This window comes from Python bivittatus, unplaced genomic scaffold, assembly GCF_059951505.1.
Source record: "Python bivittatus isolate LINGU-HERP-01145 unplaced genomic scaffold, Pbiv_v1 ctg000390_np1212, whole genome shotgun sequence".
Taxonomy (NCBI): Eukaryota; Metazoa; Chordata; class Lepidosauria; order Squamata; family Pythonidae; genus Python; species Python bivittatus.
The window spans coordinates 1,356,672-1,378,667 of record NW_028277070.1 but is presented as its reverse complement, the minus strand read 5'-3'; the positions used below and the strand labels follow the sequence as shown (position 1 = coordinate 1,378,667).

The following is a 21,996-nucleotide window of genomic DNA, read 5'->3' as shown; positions in this document are numbered from 1 at the left end:
CTTATTTGCCTATACATTTAGTCCATTGGTCATAAATTTAACAAGATGCATGAGCCTGTACACAGTGACACGCTTCATCAACGAAATGTAAATATAAAGGAAATTGTTCAAGACAGTCTTAATGCCGATTGAGCATCTCTTTCTGGTCTTGGCTGAAGTTCCTGTTGCAGTGACATGTGAAGGAAGAGGCAGTGGGGCCCTCGATGGTTTTTCACTGAAAAGTCAATTCTTTGTAAACTAGCATCCAAAAACCATCTTAGGGATGGATATTTTCTTAACAGCTTCAAGGGCAAGATCTGCTGCTTGTCTGGCTGGTGAAACTGAAAGAATCACGAACCCAGTTTGGGGATTTTGGTGGCTGTCCAGAGCGCTATTTAAGGAGGTGCCCCAATGCCGGCTGCCCTTTTTACATGATTTGTTTGCTCAAATTCCCTAAGATTATGGGGGTCAAGCACAAAAGGCTCAACCTCACAGAATCCTCAGGTTGGAAGGGACCGTGGAGATTTTATAGTCCCACCCCTGCCCAGGGCAGGAATTCTCACATCCTCTCAGACAAATGGCTGTCTGGCCTTTGTTTGAAAAGCTCCAGCGATGGAGCCCCCGTGACTGCAGGAGAGAGGCTGTTCCACTGCTTCATTGCTCTCACATCAGGAAATTCCTCCTTATTCTGAATTTGGATCTCGCTCTATAAAGCTTCTACCTGCTGGTTCTCCTCCTACCCTCAAGAGCTGTGGAGAATAAATCCACCCCCTCTTCCCTGTAACAGCCCTTCAAGTATTGGAAGGCTGCGATCATGTCACTCTTCCTTAAGCTAAACGTACCCAGCTCCTTTAACCATTCTTTATGGGATTTATCCTCCAAGCCCCTCGCCATCTTCATCGCTGCTCTGCACTCTTTCCAGTTCCTCGGCATTACTACAACTAAAGGTGGACACGGTATTCCAGGTGCAGCCTGGCCGGTGCAGAACTATCCCTTCTCGTGACCTTGGCATTATGCCTCTGTAACACAGCCCAAGACTGTGGTGGCTCTTAGTTCACCCTTAATCCGTGGCCTTCAGATCCTTCTCCTAAGTGCTGCTAGTGAGCCACACACCACCCATCTTGTACCTCTGCATCCATTTTTTCCCCTCCAGCTTTCTGCCATCTGAAATTTGGTGAGCATCCCTTCTCTCTCCTTGTTCAAGTCATTTATGAAAATGCCGAAGAGAACTGGGCCGGAACAGAACTCCAAGATACTGCAGGTGCGCCCCCCACACCCGCCCTGTGTAGGCAGAGATCCATTAAGGGCCACGTGTTGGGTGTGATTGCTCAACCAACTAGGAACCCATCTGGAAGTGGGACCATCCATCCCACATGGTTCCACTTGATCAAAGAGAGGCCATGGTCAATTTTATCGACGCCTTACTGAAGCCTAAGTACGTCACATCCACAACGTTCCTTTGGTTTGTTAATCTAGTCGCTGTGTCAAAAAAGCAGTAAGATTTGTCTGGCATGATCTGTTTTTAATAACCCCACGCTAGCTTCTAGAAACCCCTCGCTCACCTTGTAGGTGGTTGCAAACCCACTACCTGATGATCTTTTCTAGGATCTTCCTAGGGACTGTAACTTCCTGGGTTCATTGTTTTGCCTTTGAATACAGAAGCAACGTGAGCGCTTCTCCAATCCTCTGCCCTTTCCCCGTAGTCTGGGAGTTCTCAGAGATTACGGTCAGTGCTTCCGAGATCAGTCCCTTTAGTATCCTTCCTTGCCTATTTCGATCTGCATGTCTCTCCTACCCCCCACCCCCATGATGCAGTTTCTGGCAGGTAGGAGCAAATTTTTCCTTTTGCAAATAGGACTTCAGCAGTTCATCCTTCTCCGTGTTACCTGTCACCGTCTCCTTATCTTCTCCTAGCAGTAGACTTACCATTTCCTTGACTTTCTCTTGTTCCACACATATCCTCTAAGCATCATTAACATTAATGCGCTTGTGCCAGAAGTTGTGGAACAGGCAGATTGTGAGGATGAGGAACAAATAGCTTCCCCCATTGTAGGTCAGTGCTTTATCCTCCAACGTTGGTCTGAAAAATGTATTGTTGGAACTGAAGGGGTGCTGTTTGTTGTCTGTCTTGGTTTGAGGTTGGCGCTTTATTCTATATCCATAGATAGATTGTGGGAGAAATTGAAAGCATCCACCATTTGATCATAGCCTTTTTTCCCTTATTTATACAAGTATAAATTCACCCTCCAGAGCTGGTTAATTGTCCTATCCCTGTATTATTTGATGCAGACAGCAGAGTAATTCTGTCCTTTGTAGCAACTGGGTGGAGGAGAATCTTGTAGGCCTTCTCTTCCAGCCAGAAGAAGAGCTCACCATAAACGTGATGGATCACAACATAGGTGTCTCTGAGGTTCAGAATGCTGCTGGTCCAGATCAAGATATCAATAAATGCTGTAATTGTACATTATGGCCACTGGGCGGCAGCTGACTAATGAGATTGGTCTTAACACAGAAAATGATAAAAACTCGCCATCCATCCAGATCTTCCATAAAACTGTTCTTTATCAGTTTTGAGATCTGGGTTACCCATAGTGTCAATTTAGTACAGGTAGACCTCGAACAGCAACCGTTCGAAGTTACGACAGCGCTGAACGAATGGTGGTTACGACTGGTCCTTGGAGTTCTGGCCATCCCAGCATCCCTGTGGTCACATGATTGTGATTTGTGCACTTGGCAACTGGCTTGCACTTACAACCGGTTGCAGTGCCCCATGATCACGTGATCACCATTTGCGACCTTCCCTGCCGACTTCCCCAGAAAATGGGGAAGTTGGCAGAGAAGGTTGCAATCACTGGAGTAAGTCTTCCCAGTCACTGCACACCCTCCCTCAGCCCCTCCTCGAGCCTCCCTGTGCCTCCCCCACCACTCGCACACCCTCCCTGAGTCTTGCACCCTCCCTGACCCTCCCTTGCACCCCTGCGCACCCTCCCCAAGCCTCACTGTACCTCCCCCCCACTCACATACCCCCAGGCACCCTCCCCAACCCTCACTGTGTCTCTGCACATCCCTCCCAAGCCTTGCCGCACCTCCCTCGCACCCCCCCAAAGGGTATTCAGCTTTTGAAAATAGGAGTGTTTATCCCACCCCAGAAGATAAAGTTTAATGACCCCCCGCCTGTCAGTGTCTGGAGGAAATTATGTATTTTATTCAGAGATAAATGAAATATCAGATGTAGTACCAATTCTGCAGAAATCCTTGGATGTTATAATCTTGCCTCTTAGCATCAGCTAAGGGTTCTGGACAAGGGTCACAGGGAAAGTGGGCGTCCTGTCTAGGGCTTTTGTAAGGGGGAAAACACCATTCGCCTTCCCTTTGGATTCTGGGGCCTCAGAGAATCTGAACCAACTTTATAAATTCTTGAGGAAACCCGCATTTGGCTGTGGTCATGTGCATATAAATTCCATCAAGGGCTGGGGGTCATAAGAAAAACGTAACTCTGGCAGAATTTCTATTCTGATTTCAAGTGCCGGAGAGACTCTGGAGTCTGCAGGATGTGGTCAAAAAAGTCAAGTTGGCCACAACAATGCATTTTTTAGCGGCATGAGAACAGATGAAGCTTTGCCCTGTTGCGGCTGCCATCTTGACTTGTTTGACCCCATCTTGTGGACACACCCTGGAGACCCCTTTACTTGGATGCCTCTCCTGCTGCTGCCTGTAATGGGGGGAGAAGCTCCAGGGGAAGCTACGCCAGACCCCCCGCAACAGAAACGTTGGTTGAAATGGCCCTTTTTTTATTGCTCCTGTTCCCAGTCTCTGGCAGGTCAGGGCATTTTATGTTTCTCTCTTTCTAACTGGCGTTGCACTCCCAAGACGTTGCCACAGCTTGTAAAACTGTGTGGTTAAGCCTGCACAATTCATTGCGGGAAACTCTGGGCCGTTTATCTCAAAGGAGCTCTGTTCCTGCGCCACCCTTCTGCCATTGCCCAATGCTTCTCTTTGGGCCTGGAGCATTTGAGTCTGGAAAGAGACGCATTCCAGGAGTGGGGGGCTCCTAGCTCATACTTCCCCCCCCATTCGAAAGATGAGCCCCAGGAGAGTAACTGATGGTGGCCGAAGGTTTCTATGCCAGAGACTTGTCTTTGTGCACCTTCCATCGGAAAAAGTCTGACTCTGTTTTTGGCCCGCTAATGGCTACTTTGCAGAAAGTTGGGGGTGTGTGTGCATTTTTTCTGATTTCTGAACTGTCTCCACAAGTCCTGCTCCACGGTCCTTTTTCCTTCCAGTACCTGACGCAGAAGTCTGAGAAGTGGAAGAAGATGGCAAGAGCCGAGGGGCACTACCAGCAGACCTTGCTGGGCAGGATCATGGCAGCTTGGAAGGTAGGGATGACCAGAGCATCTGCTGGCTGCAGTTGAACCGAGAGACTTTTTCTCACTGATGATTTCGGTTTGTTTCATTGTGCCAGTTGTGTTCAGAGAATGCGGGCAGTGTCCTGTCTCTGTAAGCCCTGCTTTGGAGGCTGGGAAGGCTGAGTGCCATCTAAGGTGCTTGGAAATCACGTCAGCCGAAGGAAGCTTAGGAAAAGAGGTGTGAGGCAGCAAGAGAAATGGCAGAATAAAAAGGATCGTTGATGCAGTTAGTTAAAACAAAAAAAGGAAAGTGGGTGAAGGTTTTAATTAAACAATGAAGTGGGGTTTACAGGTGGTCCTCATTTAACGACCACTTGTTCAGCAACCATTCAAACTTATGATGGTGCTGAACAAGTGGTACTTACAACCAGGCCTCGTACTTACGGCTGTTGCAGCATCCCATGGTCATGTGACTGCCTTTTGTGACCTTCCCTACCAGCCCCCCACAAAGCACAGTCAATGGGGAACCCAGCAGGAAGTTGGAAGTCATGATCACATGAGGTCCTTGCTTAACGACAGCAACTGGGGCTGCTGGAACTGCCGTCATTAAGCAGTGCAGTCACGTGGTTTTTCATCTTATGGCTGCTATACTATTTTGATGAATTCTGGAGAACATGAAAGCTTGTATGCTCTTGTGCCATTTTACTTGGACCAACAAGAGTGACGTTTGGCTGTTTTTGGTGCTCAGTTATGTCCTCAAGCAGGAATGGGGTTAGCTGCCACACAGAAAAGTGTGTACAAGTCTGGTGTGTACATACGAGCCCTTTTCCATGCAGAGAAGAAGCTTCTTGGGGAAAGTTTATGTGGACATGAAGGTTGGTTCTTCTCTCTTTCCAGGCTTACCAGAATAACACTCGGCATGTCTTTCAGCAAGTGGCCGAGAAGGAGAGAGGCCATCGCCAGGAGCTGCTGCGGTAAAGACCTGCCCTGCCCTTAGTCTCAGGGCTGGGTGATCCCCCTTCGTCTCCCGGCCGTGCCCCTTGAACAGGCAGGCTGCTGGGCGAGCCCTGCCGGCGCCTCGAGCTTCCTCTCTGGTTCCCAGGCAGGTGCTGCGTTCCTGGAAGGAAAACGCTGCCGATCTCAGGCGGGAGGCCAAGGGAGCTGCCCTGGCTGGGCATCATTTCAGAAGAGTCGTTCTCTCCAAGGTAACTGTGGGCGAGGGGGGTCCAAAAGCTCAGCTGGAGGCCGAGCATTAAACGGCAGGACCAAAGCCGAGGAGCCCTTGCTGCCTGCCTTGGGTGGGTTTTGGGAAGTCCAGAGCAAGGCAGACTTAGTGAGTGGCAGCTGCGGGGTCTGCAGGTGCCTCCTTCCCCCTAGACAAGCAGGAGTCCTGGAAGCACTCAAGGCCCCCGTTTTCTTGGACAGGCGTTGCTCCAGTGGAGAGAGGCGGCCGCGGTGCGTGCCGATAACCGAGAAAGGGCAGCAGTGGCCGAGAAGGATGCCAGGAGGCGCTTGCAGGCAGGTGAGAGGAGGGTCCTCCTGGGTACCGTCACAGGGCTGCAGCGTTTCAGCCTTGGAGCCTTTCTGGCGGCCGTGCCTTCTGTCCCACGTGCCAGCAGTAGAGGGGATGCCAGTGACTGCCTCTTCCCATCCAGCGACGGGCACAGTGACAGGCACAGATTTTCCCTGTTGGGGGGCAGACAAGATGTGGTGGCTGAGGGCAGGGCTGCCTGAGCCCCTGCTAACCCTTTGGCAAAATGGGAGTCGCTTCTTCAGTTCACCTGGAGTTTGGGGCTGTGTCTGGATTAAGAAAGCACGGTTGTTGCATTTGCACAGCACGAGGCACCCAAGGAGTAAACCCTATTCTGCCTAACATGTTGGTCGAGTTCACCCAAGTTGCTAAAAGAGCAGCCTGATGCTCAGGCCCGAGAAGTCGCACCCTTTCCAAGCCCGTCGCAGCTGGTTGGGCTGCTCTGTGAGCAAGACAGTTGGGCCGTCCCCAAACTGGCCCCCCAGCCACACTTGCTCTCCCTTTTCCTCAAATCTAAGCTGGTGGAGGAGCTGTGGGGCACCACCAGTCGGGCACAGGGCAGGGTCCTGGAACTGCCCGTCATGGGGTGGCCCCGCTGTGTCTGGAGAGGCTTCCCAGCCGTGGGGCAAGGAGGGGCGGCGGTGGCGGTGGCGGTGGCGGTGGCGGCTGAGTTGTCTTCCCTCCGGCAGTGAGGCTGCGGGGGCTGTTTCTCCGCTGGAAGGAGGCCGCTGCCGGCTCTTCTCAGCAGAGGGGGCTGCTTGCCGCGGCAGCCCAGCACCGCAGGAGGCAGCTGCTTGGCTGGGGCCTGGAGAGGTGGAGGCGGTATCACCTCTGCTCCATAAGGGTCACGGTGAGCACATCTGCTGGGGGGGTGGGAGCATCATTGAGAGGCCGTCCCCGGGCAAGGGTGGTGCTACCATCGGTTGGACCCCCCCAAAGCAGGGTGCCCTCTGGGGGATGCTGTGAGGGAATGGCGCTGGGGTTACTGCCTGCTTTGGGAAAAGCAGCTGCGGCCAGGCAGAAACACTTCCCCCTACCAGGTGGGAAGGGGGCCTCAGGTTGCGCTTTCCCCCCACAGCTGCTGCAGAGACAAGGGGAGCGGCTGTTGGCCTGGAGACGCTGCTCCTCTGCCTTTTCCTCCTGGAAGGTGCAGGTGAGGCCGGGCACGTGGCCCCCCCTCCTGGCACCTGGCCCCCCCTCCTGGCACCTGGCCCCTCGTGCGCCTGCCAAGCCGGGCAGGAAGATGGCCAGGCTGGCTGGGCCTGGCGGCTCCCTGGGAAGAGAGGGCGCCTTCACCCTTTGCTCGCTCAGCGGAGGAAGAGCAGCCTCGTCCAGTCTCACGGCAAACCGCAGGGCTTCTTCTGCGGATGCTGCCGTCGACATGGTGGCTCAGCCCACCCTCTTTCTGTGCTTACAGCTGGCGGGCAGGCGGCGGGAGCGGCAGCAGACCGTGTGGGCCCTGTGGCACTGGTCCCGGACTCTCCAGCGGAAGGTGAGTCTTGGCCTTGCCAGAGTCCGGCCCCGGCTCTGCTCAGCTCGGGACTGCTGGGAGGGTGCTGGGGCTGCGGGCGGGAACCCCGGCCGGGTGGCCCACCAGCTCCTTCTCTGGCCCCGAGAGGCTGTGAGAAGGGGCGCGGCAGGGGTGTCCTCGTCTTTTCAATGCTGCATTTCACGATGCAGGGAGACCCAGGCCTGTTTCGTCCTGAGAGGGGAGAGATGCAGCGCCAGCCACTCCCAGCCCCCTCAGGAGAACTACAGCGTTCCTTTATAGCTTTATGAAGCTTTGAAGTCACTGTTGATGTTATTAAGGAAAAAATGACAAAAAAACTGGAAAAGGAAACAGGAAATACACCATTAAAAGAAAACAAAAAGCAACTAAACTAAACTGAAAATGTCTACTTTCTATCCAGTTCTAAATGTGAAAGAGAAAAACATTTTAAGAAAAAAAGCAGGCTATTGAAATGATATAACTCTTTGGTCAGTTTTTCTTGTTTTTCTTTTAACTCTGGGGTTTGTTGTGCATGCCTTGAGCACTCTTTGCAATATTCATAATCTCAGTTTTAAAGTGGCTTGTATATCCTCCATCTTGTTGATTACCATCAGTTTGACTGTTGAAAATTTTCTTTCAAGCTTGTTCTTTGTACTGTTAGATTCTTAAACATTTAATGCAGCATATTCTTCATCAGGAGCTTTTTCTACATCGAACAAGATTCATGTCAGTAGAAACAAACATGTGTAGCTCAGGGTTGAACTGTGGAGTCCGTGGGGTTCTCTGAGCTTGGTTCTTTTCTTGCAAATGTCTCGTTACCCGGCTAGGTAACATCTTCAGTGCTAAAATGGGAAGGGGTTTGCTCTCTATTTATATACTGTGGCCTGCCTTGCCAGTGCTGGTAAAGGTGGGGGTTTTGTTTTGCTCCTCTGGTAGTTCCTTGATTAGCATGTTTGCTGCTTGATTGTGCGCCTGGTGGTAACCTTTGCTTATCTGGGTGATGACTGCTGGTGAGGCGATCTTCTGGTCTTTTGTCTCTTTTGAGTAGTGTGTAGATACTGTTTATCTCTATGTGTCTGTTAATTGCTGCCTTGTCTGAATACCAGGCTTCCAAGAATTCCCTTGCATTTTTGGATTTAGCTTGGTCTAAGATGCTGACAGTTTCCCAGTTAAAACTATGGTTGAGTCTGTCCATGTGCTGTGAGATTAAGGAGTTCTCATCATGTCTTCTGACTGCTAGTTGGTGCTCGTGGATGCGCTCTGCTAGTCTTCTGCCTGTCTGTCCTACATAGTGTTTGTTGCAGTCCTTACACTGTATCTTGTAAATGACTCCTGTTTTTCCTTCTTGGGCTACTGGGTCTTTTGGTTTACTTAGGATGTTTTGGAGGGCTTTAGTATTCACATCGTAGATTCATATTTATCAGCATGCAACAAGGGTATTGCATCAACCCAAACTCTCAGATTATATAAAGCCCGATACATTTTTATGGAACCAGGCTTCACAGGAAATAGCTTCCATAATCTTCTCACCCGTGTACCTTTTAAAATCTGAGCATCAGTATCAACAGAGACACAGGTGATAACAACTTGGACAAAGGTCAGATTCTGCCCAGCATGATGGAGCAGCAGCTCCGCAGCCAAAGAGTGAAGGAGGCCAAAGGTAGGAAGAGGAGTTTGTGCAGCAGCGACAGTTGGATCTGCCCGCAGGAGCACAGGGTGGCTGCGGGCTTTCAGGCCAGCCGAGAGCAGTGTGTCTGTTTCTCACTGGCTTAGCCTGTGCTTTTGCTCATGTGCTTCTTGCACACACAGAGACACTTGGTTCCCTATGAGGTCTTTTAAAACGGATTGGTCACTTCTCCATCCTCGAATAGCCTGACTCCTCCGCTTACAAGTGAGGGGCGTTTGTCCCTACAGAGTCCTCAAAATTGCAGGGGCCGCATTGCCCTTGAGAACTAGATTCCAGAGGACAGGAACTGCTTGGTTCTTCGTTTCTAGAGCTGCTCTGCCTGGCTTCCTCATTGCCACCAGGCCATCGACTTCTGCCAACTATCAGGGCACAGTCAGGCATTTCTGAAAGATTTATCCTGCTTAAAAAAACATCTCTCTGCTCACTAGCTGCATCCACTTCTGTAGAATGTGCATTCTTATGATGAAATTCAAAAACTGGAAGAGAAGTTCCCTTGTAATTGCTGTAATTTGTTCCATTAACGACTCTCCCCGCAAAGGTATGATTTCCCTTCGTTGCCAACGAGGGCAGCGGCTCCCCCCCGCTAGGAGAGCTTTGTCGGGCGGGCCGGCCGGCCGGGTGGTCATTTTCCCCAAGCGCAGCAGCCGGTGAGGTCTCCCTCTCTGTCCCCCTTGGAGCGCCAGAAGGCGAGTGAGGGGATCCTGCTCTCAGCTCCCCCGCTGTGTCTCGGCCGCAGGTGCTTGGGGCCTGGAGAGGCTTTGTGCGGGAGCAGCAGCGGAAGAAGAGTCGGGTTGCGCAGGCGGCTGAGAGCTACCAGGCGGAGCTGCTGCGGGAGGGGGTCAGCCGCATCCTGAGATACGTGGCCGCCGTGAAGCAGCACCGAGGGCAGCTTCAAGCCCAGTATCAGCTGAAGGTGAAGCACGAACCCTGCTGGGCTTTCGGTCTTGCACCCGGCAGACGCCGTCTCTCGCCCCACGATGGTGCCCTTTCCTCCTTCGGTTTACACGCTGGGCCCGTTGGTGCTCAGTGAGGCCTGTTCCCCTTGGGAGGCGCAAGGGGAGGGTGTGCCCAGCGCAGATGCAAGAGACAGGAGCAGCCCCTCCACAATCCTTTGATGCCCCCGACAATCCTCGAGGCCCCTGGGCATTTCACTTTCCAAGCGCGTTGATTTGTATGTGGCGGCCTGCCCAGTCTGATTACACTGCATGACTGGGGGGGGGGGGGCTGCTTGGGGCAAGCTTTGCCTTCCTGGGTGGGATTCAGGGCCGGGGACCGCATGGAGGGCCTGGGAGACCCACCTCTCCTGCCCTGTGCTTGCAGGCTGCCTGTCAGCGTCACCACTTGGTCTACCGTTGTGCCATGACGTGGAAGCAGAAGGCGCTTTGCCGGAAGCCCAGCCCGGCACTTTTGGGCGCTCCCGCCAAGAAGCACGTGACTTTCGAGGTGCCAAGGCCAGGCCTCGTCCCTGCTGGACTGCCCAGGGGGAAGGTCAGCCTTTCCGGTGTGCCGAGCGACTGCCAGGCTGCTGGAGACTCCGTCCTGACAGGCTTGTGAGTCAGCACCTCGAATCAGAGAATGGAAGAGTTGGAAGAGGCCTCAAAGACCATCTAGTCCAACCCCCGCCCAGTGCAGGATTCCACTCTTAGAGCACCCCCCTCCTGCAAAGGAGAGCCCAGCGCCTCTGTTCCGTTCATGAACTGCTCTTGCGGTTAGGAAATTAAACTCCGGTGGAAATCTGCCTCTTACCTTACCTGGAACAACCCTGGACAATTCTGCCCCATCTTCCACATGACAGACAGTTGAAGACGCTCTCCCGTCTTCCCACAACCTCCTTTCCTCCGGGCTAAGACTTGCAGGGCCTCCAGCTGCTCCTCCTCACATTTTCCTTCCAGCTCCTTCTCACCTTGGTTGCTCATCCCTGAACACGCTCCAGTTTGGCAGGTCCTTCCTAAATTGCATGCCCAGAACTGGACCCAGGATACTAAGTGGAGCGTGGCTAATGGGGATGAGAGAGCAACAGTGCCTTCTCTGTGTCTGGACCCTGTTCTTTGGCTGATGCAGCCTAGGACTGGATTTGCTTTTTTTGCAGCTGCATCACGCTATTGGCTCCTCTTCGGCTTGCGATCTCCCTGCAAAGAACGAGCAACAGAAGAGTTAATGCGTGCAAGAGACCGCCCCCCCCCAGCCCAGACTGTCAGAGCCCCTTCCTCTTACGTTCTCTTTCCCTATCTGCAAGGGGAGTGACATCCTCCCTCGAGGCCTCCTGGATGCCCCGCTTGAGAGAGACTGCCTTGAATCGTTGGGCTGGCAGTGGGAGCAACCACGTTCCCTCCAGGGGCCCCTTTAGATAGCTTCAGGTCAGAGGCACAAGGCTGTCTGGCAAGGGTGGGCCTCTGGAGCTGGTTTCCCCCGCTGCCTGCCTTAACCTGGGCTGGGCGCCGCTTGATGGCCTCTTTGCCTCCGTAGTCCTAGATAAAGGGGCCGGGGGATGGAGGAGGAGAGTTTGGCTGACCCATCAGTTCGTGCAAAGCCGCTTTGTGTGTGTCCTGCTGGTGGATGTGCGGCTGAATTCTGCAGCTGCCCCGGGGCGCCAAGCAAGCAATACTTTGCTCCTGCCCACAGGTACGCGGCTCGCCAGGTGAGGCTGCAGCCTCGTAGACCCGATTTCCTGCTACCATTTCCTGAGAGTAGGGAGCTGCCTCAGCCAGGGAAGGGGTAAGTAGACAACAAGAACGGTGGAAAGAGTCAAGTCAGGGTTCTAGTCCTCATGGGTTTGGTACACAGCTAAACGGGGCACCTTTTTGCTTCCTCTTGATGTGTGGCTGGACTGAGCAGTAGCCGGAGTGGCCCGTTCCACCTCGGACTCTGCTCTGGGCCATTCCGAGGTCAGTCTCTCAGCTGGCACTTTTCTGGCTCCTGGATTGCCGCCAATCGTGAGCAGATTCAGCCATGCAAATACGTTTGTTCCAATCTCCAGTTGCACAATTCCAGCTTCCTCTGACAGATAAGCCAGTTTATGACTGTTAAAGAAGAGCCTGTTAAATAATAACCCATGAGCAGATAACAGCGTGGCTTTGCTGCATCTCCGATTTCAGGGACCACAAGTCCCTGGCTGGTCTCCAAGGAGGGTTTGTCCCTGGACAGCAAGGGCCTCCTGCCAGCTCCAGACTACGCCCAGGGAAGTTTACAGTTATCAGCGTAGACCTGGCTGTGGGGAAAGTGCGGGGGCTGCATTCAGCCCTACGCCTGAAGTTGCTCTTTTGGGTGTGATAGCTTCCGGCTGCAGTAAAGAGACCTTGGTGCTGTAGGAAAGGCGCATGGATATTCCCCAAGTTAAAAGACTTTTGGAAAAGCCCTGAGCATTTGTACAAAAACTATCAAACGTTCCTTTTTTTTCCCCCAGGCTGGAAACCTCGACTGCTTTTTTTCAGCCAACGGAAGCAGACCCCCTCTTGTCTGCCCCCCCCAGCAGCGGCCCTTCACTATCCCTTTTCAGTGGCTGCGGTTACTCACCATGTTCCTTTCCCAAACCTGGGCTGTTGCCCCCTGGAAGTCCTTGGCCCCACGGCCCCACTGGTGCTGCCCCAGAGCTGCGGCCCCCCTCCTCCTTCATGCTGGGGACGCAGAGGGCGAGCCTCGAGGCGGTGAGTGTCTAGCAGGCCACATCTGCTCTACTGCTCCCTCCAGCCCAGGGGCAGGCACTGGGTCTGGCTTGTGGCGTTCCACGTGGAGGCTCCCGGTTCCAAAGGCTCCCGGTCCAGCTTCCGGCCCAGGGGCGTGGAGCGCCCTGCCATGGGCTTCAAGCTGGACCAGTGAGCCACGGGCGTGATTGTCTTTTTTGCCTTTCAGTAGCATTCCCCCGGCCCTCCTGCTGCAGCCCCTGGCAAGGAGAGGGCAGCCGTGGTTGCAAAGGCTCCTTTGCTTGTGCCTGAAGATTTTACTAGAAGAAGGAGTCCTCCTCTTTGTGGAAAAGCAGGTAACGGGAATTCCACGCCTTTTTCGATCTGAGGCGCTTTCAGAAGAAACATTTTTCCTTCACTGATGAGGAGAGTTGCCTGCTTCACGCAAGGGATGTGTGGAGAATAAGGGAGAGGAGCTGGACAGCAATATGCCAGCATCGTTACGTAAGCCAGGAGCGTTGAAACGTTCCTTGAGTCTGGAGGGGCGAGAGAGGATTTGGAAGCGACTCGGGCAGACCCCCCCGATTCACTGGGGCATAAGAAGGAGGGGAGGTAAAGCACAATCAGACCTGCGTGATTCTGTCACCAGAGCCAACCTCAACAGAGCCTAGCTCTAGTCTTCCCATGGAGTGGGTTTCTGGCAGTTGCTTCTTAGGAGGCTGTACTTGGAGTGGCTTTTGAATCGGGTTGGAGAACCAGCAACTGGAGCAAAGGAGTGTGGGAAGTGCTTTTGCTTCTGGGATGTGGTCTCCCTCTGGCTGAGCAAGACTCGAGATCAGCCTCGGAGGAAACTAGAAGCATCCACGCTCCCCAGCCTGGAGGAGGGTCAGGCTGCAAGAGATGTTTGTACATTTCAGAAGTAGCCACTGCCACCACCTGATTGATGAATGACTCTTGCCTGAATTCATAGGATCCAAGCTTATCAAAAAGATAAGGCATTACCAAAAACTGACTGGGAAAGGGTAGAATGTCACATTATTGGAAATTCTGTTCCTGGGTTTTTGGTCCTCCACCAGCCTCAGTCCCAAGATAGGAGAAGGGGAGGTGATTCTCCAGGACACTTTGATGGCAATCAGGGCCATGTCTCTGATGCGACAGGCTGTGAGGTTGGGCTGTAAAGGCAAGCTGGGGGTCCTTTCATGTACCACCTGACTTACTGCATGGCAGGATCACTTCCGGAGATCCTGGAACTGGTTTCCGCATCGGTGTTGGAGTGTCCCTGGCTTGTGGTGCCGGGCAACTTTAACTTCCATGCTCTGGGAGAGAGTTCCAGGGAGTCTCAGTAATTTAGAGTCATCGTAGCGCCAATGGGCTTGTGCCATATAGTAGTTGGCCCAACCCAATTAGGTCTGATCTTTATATCAAAGCAATTGATGCATGATCTGAATCTGGAGAATGTTACGGTTAGTCTGTTGCCATAGATCACTCTCAGATTTGTATGAGGCTCACCTCTGTTTAGAAAGACATATTAGAATGGCCCATCCTATGCATGTGATCACCCAGATGGATCTCTGAGGGGTTCCCCTCAGAGATCCATCTGGGTGATCACATGCATAGGATGTGCATAGTAAGCAGTTCTGCTGAGTACCTGGCTGGCTTCTGGTACATGGAGAAAGCCAGAATGCTTGACAAGATTGCATCCAAGCTGCTGCCGTCACCTGCAGATTCTGGAGAGTTCCTTGGTCAAGGAACCCCAGGAGATGAAGCAGCAGAAGAGACTAGATATGTACTTGACCAAACACAGGTAAGGTTGATGTTAAGGCATGCCCCATGATGAAGCGTTCTTCCTTTTTCCTACATGAGCAAAAAATGCCCAATTAGCCATTTTCTGGATTACCTGCTCTCTTCTGGGAGGTGAAACTCAAGATCTACTGGAGGGCTACCATGAGATGTTTGTGCAATGTGTTGCTGATAAAATCACACAAATTTGCTCAGGCCTGGATTCTGAACGGACAATGTCTGATGAAATGAGGGGGGTAATGACTTGCAAGCTTCTCTGGGATTCTTTGTGGCTTGGTGATTCTGAGCAAGTGGATGGAGTAGTCTGCAGAATGGGCTCTGCAACCTGTGGGCTAGATCTGTACCTAACCTGGCTTCTACTTGAGGTTGTGTGAAGGGCTGGATCAGGAAAATGGCCAGTGCTTAAGGGGCAGTTGCAGTTGTTGGTGCTAGAGTGGGAGGGGTCACCCTGGTGGCTCTTCCTTTGTGGGGTGCTACAGGGGTTGCCCCTCTGATCCTGCTCTTCAGCATGTCCAGGAAAACATTGAGGGAAGTCATCAGCCAGTTTGGAGTGAAGTATTTGCAATATACTGATGATGCCTGGATATTTATGGCTATTCCAGGCTAAGCCAGAAATGGTGTGGAAATCTTGACCCGGTGCCAGGAAGGTGTGTGGGACTGGATGGGAGCAAGCTAAGAGTGAGTCCTGGCAAGGCAGAAGTGCTGTTTGTCCTGAAATCATCTGGTCTTCTTTGGTTCCATTGTAAATTTGGATGGAGCTGTGCTCCCCTGAGGAACATAGGTCCATGACTTGGAGATTATCCTGGTCTCGTTCTTAGATAGCCACATGGAAGCCATGACTAGGGGGCAGCACTAATTGCAGCTCCACCTGAAGCAGGATGCCCTGGCAATAGTTACTCATGGTCTTATCACCTCTAGGGTGGACTACTGCAGCGTGGGGATGTCTGTGGAGGCATTTGGAAGCTGCAGGCGATGCAGAACGGGCCCACCTTGTGAGCATGGCACTAATGTTGCAGGGCTAATGTTGCAGGGCTGCATTAGTTGCCAGTCAGCTTCCAAGATCCATTTGAAATGTTACTCATTACCTATAATAAGCCATAGATGGCTTGGCACCTGGGTACCTTCGGGTACAGTTGTCCACTTTCTGCTTGAGGAAGTTGAGACCATTGAGACTGTGAGGAAGAACAAGGAAATGATGTTTTTCTGTAAACGCTCTGTCCTGTGGGGTTCCTTTGGCCAGAATGGTCCCCTCACTGGTGGTTTCGAGATGGGTGGTCAAGACCAGATTGTTCTGGGGAGCATTTGGTACTTGATGTTACTGAGCTTTCACCCTGGGGATGACAACTGTTTTAATTAGATAGACCATTGCATTTTTGGGTTTTATTGTTGGACTGTGTGTAAAACACTAGGAATCCATGTCGAATCAGCAGAATGTGAATGTTACAATTAGCTCTTTTCCCAAAGCTGCTTTTCATTCCCCCTTTTAGAAAAATGTAAAATGGCATGTGGTAGGGAAAATAATGAAACTCAGCTCAATCCAGTGTACTTAAGAAAGAAGCAGGGAGAAATTCTGAAATGTTTTGAAAGTAGGTCCTTGGAGCTTCATAGGCACGGCCAGAACTTGACTTTTGCCAAAGAAAATCTATATATTTGGATGACAGTTGCTTAGCTTTTCAAGCAAAAGATTTGGATGGTCTTGATATGAGGAATGATCTGACCATGTTTCCTCCTGGCAATCCCTGCTCATACCTGCTGAACGAGGCTGTGAAAGTGACCAGTCTGTATAAATTTTGGCAAGTTCTAGAGATAATTTCTAGAAGGAAAGTAGGATGGGAAGAATGTCCCAAAGACTTAGCAACTTACCTCCTTTTTGTTTTAGGAACCAAACAGAGGGAGGCTGAAATTCAACAACTGGAGGACGAGCTCCAACTTATTGGGCAAAAAATGCAGCATTACTACAACCAGCAGCAGGAACTGAAGTGTGTACCAAAAACGTCTTTCCTGTTACGATTCGGGGGTTGGTTTCCGCGTTTCAGCTTGTCAGCAGAGCAGAAGCGCCAGAAGCATCCCTTTGCTGCCGAGGACGGTCAGGAAGCCCTTCTTCTGTAGGGCTGCAGAGCAGGGCTCTCGTCCGATGATCTGCCCTGCCTTGGGCTACCTGCTGTCCACGCCTTCCTCGTCCAGAGATGCTGAGAGCATCCTTCGGAAAACAGTGCTGCTGCAGAGGATAAAGGACGTGGGCGGGGGGAAGCCAGGGCTGCCTTTGTCTGAGAGGGAGAGGGGTCCCCAAGGAGTTACAGCTCTCCAGGGCTCACCCTCTTGCCAGAGCACGGGTTTCAAGCTCAGCCTGATTTGTCTGCATCAGTTAAAGGGCCAGCTCCCTTCCCCTCTTGCGTTTCCTGTGAGACGGCATTGAAATGGGGCTGGGTGCCACCCAATGTCTTTGGGAAGCCAAGTTGGTGGCGGATGGAAATCGTTCTCTAGGAGGATGTGGAAGGCAGCTGCTGGGTTGGCTAGCTGGAGGGGCAGATGGTGGCTTTGTAGAGGCCAGAGCAGGTTGGAAACCAAGACCCATGTGAAGAAGGGTGGCCTGCTCTATCCATGGTGCACCAGGAGTCCTCTCAATAGTCAACATTTGCTTTGGAAGAGGTTTTGCCATCCAGCTTCCTTCTTTTTTATATTTCTATTACTGTTTCTAATTAATGGTTTGATTTGTTTTTACTTTCATTTAAAAAATAAAATAGTCCATCATCTGTAAAAGCAGAAACAGTTGATGTGGGCTTTGGGTGGGGATCCTTTGCCTGTTGCTTCTGTTGGTTCTCTGCAAGAACAGGAACCTGTTTTGGCTTGCCTTTTAGGTCATGCCAGCGGCAGGAACGCCTCCTGTGCAAGTGGCTGGAATTGAGAGGAGGGGTCGAGGAACCTACAGATGCGCAGGAAATCCGTGAGAAGCTGAGCCAGGTATCCACCTGAGGCCTCTGGTGCCATTGTGAGAAAGGGGGCCATCAGATCGGCCGGAACAAACTGCTGCAGCGTTTCAGCTTTTTCAGGATGAGCAGAAATGAGCCTTATAGTTCCCCCCTCTGCCCCCACCCCAAAAATACATGCTGTCTGGCTTTGAGAGGACCTTAGTTTCTTTCTTGTCCTGGAGTTGTAGCACTGAGCATAGAATCCTACGTTTACCTTCATATCATTTTAAAGACAGGCATCTCAGCGAAAATAACAAAGTTGAAAACTGGGACATTACAGAAACTGGAGGAGCTGTTAATAGACGAGGTTGTTTTGTGCCTTTCCCTATCACAACAAAATGTCCTGATTTTCTTAGTACAGGATCTCCTTAACTGTGTAATATAACATATCCCCAAGGTCTGAATCCTGTAGCAGATGTTACTGGGCTGAGCTTGATGGCTGCAGCTGACAGATTAATTGGTCGGAAGAACAATCCTCCAGAATCCTGAGAATGGGCACCTGTGTCGCAATTCGCAAGTTGCTCAGCATCCTCCGTTCCCCTTTCCGTGGTACATGCAAGCAAGAAGTAGAGGTTAAACTGATTGGTTTCTAATTAGACACAAGCTTAAGGCTCAGACCAGGGTTTCTCAACCTTGGCAACTTTAAGATGTGTGGCTGGGGAATTCTGGGAGTTGAAGTCCACAGATCTTAAAGCTGCCAAGGTTGAGAAACCCTGGTTTAGATCATAGAATTGGAAGGGCCCTAACCAGTCATCCAGTCCAACCACAATACTCTTGTCCAGGATTCACTGGAACATCTGACAGATGACCATCCAGCCTGTTTCAAGACTTCCAGCAAGAGAGAGCTCATACTGCCTTCGTAGGGTACCTTGTACCACTGGCTGGCAGCTCATACAATGAGGAGGTTCCTCCTGATGTCTAGCCTGAACCTCCTTCCTTGTAGCTTTAAACCCTTGGTTCTGGTCCTGCCCTTTGGGGCAGTAGAGAAGCAGCCCGTGTGGCATCTTCAGATACTGAAAGGCTGCTGTCATCATAGCTGGTCTTCATGATTTCTTCTGTAGATTAAACACACCCACATTCCTTAACTTTTCTGCGTAGGCCGTGGGTTGCAGACCCTTCACCATCTTCTGAACTCACTCCAGTTTGCCCCTGCCCTTTTTGAACTGTGGTGCCCAGAACTGGAGCCAATATTCCAAGCAGATCTTGACCAAGGTAAAGGAGAGAGGAACAGTGACTTCCCCTGACTTCTGTGCTCCTGTTAATACACTCCAGAACAACATTTGCCTGTTTGTAGCAGAGGCATTACACTGCTGACCCACGTTTTGGCTGAAAAATCTCCTTGGGGTAAATGAAGCTGCTCTTGCTTCCCGCAATTCCCTTTGAGGAATAATACTTAGAATTGATCTGGCAGCTCATAGTGATCGAGGACCTGCAGAAAGGCAGAGCCAGGTTTTTGCTCATGGAAAAATTTTTAGGATTAAGAAAGCTAGCAATAGTTTCAGAAAGATAGAGCACGCCATCTTTCTGTAGATGAGTCGGGCTGTTGCTCAGCCACATAATTCCTGCTTTTTTGCAGCTGAAGGTACAGATTGGCTCACTTGTAAGCACGTTGGAAGGAGGGCGGCAGCTGATGCAGAAGTACGTGAACCGTGTCCAGGATATCCGAGCTGCTCTGAAGACCTAAGTATCTCCATTGTCTGCATGATCCCACAGTAGAGGACTTGTCTCTCTCCCTTGCTTCTGCAAGGCCAGAGAAGCTGCACCCACTGGCTTAGACTAGTCTGTGCATCCCTCGGAGGACCGACAAACTGAACCACCCCAGGAAGGAGGGGACTTGCTTTTAAGAACGCATCTAGAGCATTGGACTGCAAGAAAAATGTATTTCTTTGCATAAATTAAACACTTTAAAAGTCAAAGCACAGTCCTTATTTTTATTTTAAAACATTTGCCATTAATGAGTTAATGTCTTAAGTTGTACATTTTGACATACAAAAATACTGTGCTACTGATACAGTTGAAAAATAAAAGGATTCTCCATGTTGGAGAAATTCACAGCGTCACCAAGAAACCCACTCCCATTTGTTTAGGGTTTGGGTGACCCCCTAAGCCCACAAGGAGCTTCGCAGGACCTGGCCCAGAACAACCTTCCTACAGAGACCAACTACTAGGGGCTCCTGTACAGCAGGACAATTAGAGTAACAAGAAAACTAAAGGCTCAGAGTTGTACTGCAATGCAAGCAAAGAGGAAGCAAGTAATTCCTCTGCACTGATGGAGCAAGGCACTGCTGTCTATCATACATTTCATAATGTCTCCCTTGGGCCCAATGGCAGCAGACCCCATGATGATGGTGTAGGATTAAAGAGCTGTTTTCTGGTTAAGGAATTCATTTCTGCATTGTGGGGAGGGAGGGAGACCAGCCAGCACAAAGGACAATTCTCTGCCTTTCATTCCTCACAGCCACAGAAAAAGGCCATTGTCATAGGTATGCAGCCTCAAACAGTACGTGCATCTAATCACGTCTTGCTCTTCACTTAGCCATGGCATGGTTGTCTCCTAAAACTGCTGGCCATAAAAAAAGGACAGCTTTTGGAGGTGTGGCATAACCCAAAGTCTGATGCATAGAAAATGATATTTCAGGGTAACACAGAATGTATTGTGATTAATTCAGATTCCTCCTCAGCCTCATCCTCGAATAGCTCCAGCAGAGAATTAAAAAGTTAATACATAGGAGAAGAAATGAGAATTATTCAAAGTTCCTAATGGTGTTTTTAAGTAGTCCTGGGCGGAGTCCACCTTGCCACGTCCCAGGACATGGCGACTAAAGTAGCTGCACACGGGGAAGAGAAGCCAACGCTAGGCCCTCGTAGTGGGACTAGTGTGCATTTGCACGAGCCCGGTTTAACAAACAAGGAGATCTGAGATCTCCCAGGCAACACAGGAAAAGGCCCAGCACAGCAAGACAGTGTCTGAAGTTGGCGTAAGCTAGAGGTGTGGGTCAACTGGGCTCCTCAAATCAAAGGCAAGACGAGTCAGATGCTGAGTCTGGACACTGTTTGAGGCTCAAGTGCAGCGCAAACCTCTGCTTTAAAGGGAGAGAACTAGATTTTTAGCAGGTTTCAGATCTCAAGCTGCAAGGATGTCCGTTTTTTCTGTCTACCCCCACCTTCCTCTAGGATTGGACTGCAAAATTGGTGTGAAGTAGATAACTTGAATTTGAGGGCTAATGAGGCTTCTGTAAATCGGATCCTATCCCTTTAAAGAAGAGAGCTTTCTGCCGCTTTCCTTCCTCCTCTTGACTGCACATCCAATGCAGATTTTGAGCAGCTGTGCAAAGGCAGGCTGCGTTCTGAGCAGGAGGAAGACACTGCCGCCACCCCAGGCCCGAAGGGAAGAAAAGCCACCTGGTCAACGTTCTTAAAGGCCACAATCCGTGATAAACCTGCAACTCTCACGAGGGGAAGACCCAGGCACCCCCACATGAAGACCAAGGACTCGGTTCTCTTCACTCAGGTCCTGCTGAGCAATACTCCGCCATAGAGAAAGGCTTCCTTGTATGACCGGAGTCCCTGTCCATAGAAAAGCCCCTCCCCATCTGACCACAGGGGCCTTAGATGGAGCCTAAAGCCTCCCCAAAGCGGATTTTCTGGCCAGGCTTCAAGTAAAAATTAAAGTCTTTAGGTGCCTCAAAGATCAGAACGATTGTTGAGCCTAAATTAAATTCTCCTAAATGCTCTCCTTTCCTCATAGGAATGCCTTCGTGGTTCTTGCTGGTTGCAAAGCTGAAATCGTTGTAAGACCCTTTGCTGTACTGAGGGCTGTTGGTCTGCAGCTTCTGCGAAGAGGGAGGAGCAGGAAAAAGGCTGTTACTCTGTGGGCGGGGAGGACCGCGTTGCCTGCGCTCAGGCCAGCCTGCCACCTGGATTGTCCACCTATTGCCTGAATCATTTTTTGGGTGTTAAAAATGGGCAAGGCTAAGGGAGGAACCAAACAGTGGTGGTTCTGCCTGGTCCTCAGAAGGGGGACCTTCCTCTCCTGTGGGAAGTGCTGCTAGCCTTTGGCCCAACTTGTGTGGACTCACAGCACCATGAGCAGCTTTCCAGGGTTAGCAAACCCTCTAACGTGACCCCCACCAACTCAATCACCTGTTGGCCCTCCAGATATTCTGGAACAAGGTCTCCCTGTACCTCTGGGCAGCTGGGCAGATCCCACCAGCACAAAAATGGTCTCCCTTTCTACAACTGAAGAAGCCAAAGATCCCCCCCTTGGGCTCATGTGGAGCAGGAACAGCAATGGGGTGCTGGTGGGCATCTCCCAGCCCCCCCCCCCAGGTTTCCTGCTCTGCCTGGTCAGTGGCATGCTGCAGAAGCACCACCTTGCCTTAGGAAAAAACCTTTGGGCCCACAGAAGAGTCTCAAGGGCATTCCTAGGAAATCAAGGCAAGGCCCCCCGCCTCTGAAAAGGAGTAGGGTATGTGGGTGGAGGAGAGAAACTCACCAGTTTGCCTCTGCATAAATAACACCGGTTTCATGGCAACCATTTTGTGCAGGCTCTCAACATTCAGGCTGAAAAGA

General features: G+C 51.2%; 2 protein-coding genes across 13 annotated transcripts in view; one reads left to right on the top strand and one right to left on the bottom strand.

The window, feature by feature from the left end:
* The window catches only part of SFI1 (SFI1 centrin binding protein), a 41,377-nt gene extending 22,037 nt beyond the window's left edge, over positions 1-19,340 (top strand). For 2 of the 6 annotated variants that reach the window (XM_088143787.1, XM_088143790.1), the window contains exons 18-32: positions 4,263-4,358; positions 5,226-5,302; positions 5,431-5,533; positions 5,754-5,850; positions 6,549-6,709; positions 6,938-7,012; positions 7,277-7,351; positions 9,772-9,948; positions 10,356-10,585; positions 11,658-11,750; positions 12,439-12,679; positions 12,888-13,011; positions 16,335-16,434; positions 17,314-17,416; positions 19,001-19,340. In XM_088143787.1, coding sequence (XP_087999913.1) covers positions 4,263-4,358; positions 5,226-5,302; positions 5,431-5,533; positions 5,754-5,850; positions 6,549-6,709; positions 6,938-7,012; positions 7,277-7,351; positions 9,772-9,948; positions 10,356-10,585; positions 11,658-11,750; positions 12,439-12,679; positions 12,888-13,011; positions 16,335-16,434; positions 17,314-17,416; positions 19,001-19,108 — 1,860 coding nt within the window. In that variant the 3' untranslated portion in view covers positions 19,109-19,340. Of the gene's footprint in view, positions 1-4,262; positions 4,359-5,225; positions 5,303-5,430; positions 5,534-5,753; positions 5,851-6,548; positions 6,710-6,937; positions 7,013-7,276; positions 7,352-9,771; positions 9,949-10,355; positions 11,393-11,657; positions 11,751-12,438; positions 12,680-12,884; positions 13,012-16,334; positions 16,435-17,313; positions 17,417-19,000 lie in introns of those variants that run through there. The other 4 variants (XM_088143788.1, XM_088143789.1, XM_088143791.1 and 1 more) reach the window with 4 other exon arrangements.
* Position 19,341: 1 nt separating this feature from the next.
* The window catches only part of PISD (phosphatidylserine decarboxylase), a 49,558-nt gene continuing 46,903 nt past the window's right edge, over positions 19,342-21,996 (bottom strand). For all 7 annotated transcript variants that reach the window (XM_088143806.1, XM_088143805.1, XM_015888768.3 and 4 more), the window contains one exon: positions 19,342-21,257. In XM_088143806.1, the coding sequence (XP_087999932.1) occupies positions 21,033-21,257 (225 nt within the window). In that variant the 3' untranslated portion in view covers positions 19,342-21,032. The remainder of the gene's footprint in view (positions 21,258-21,996) is intronic.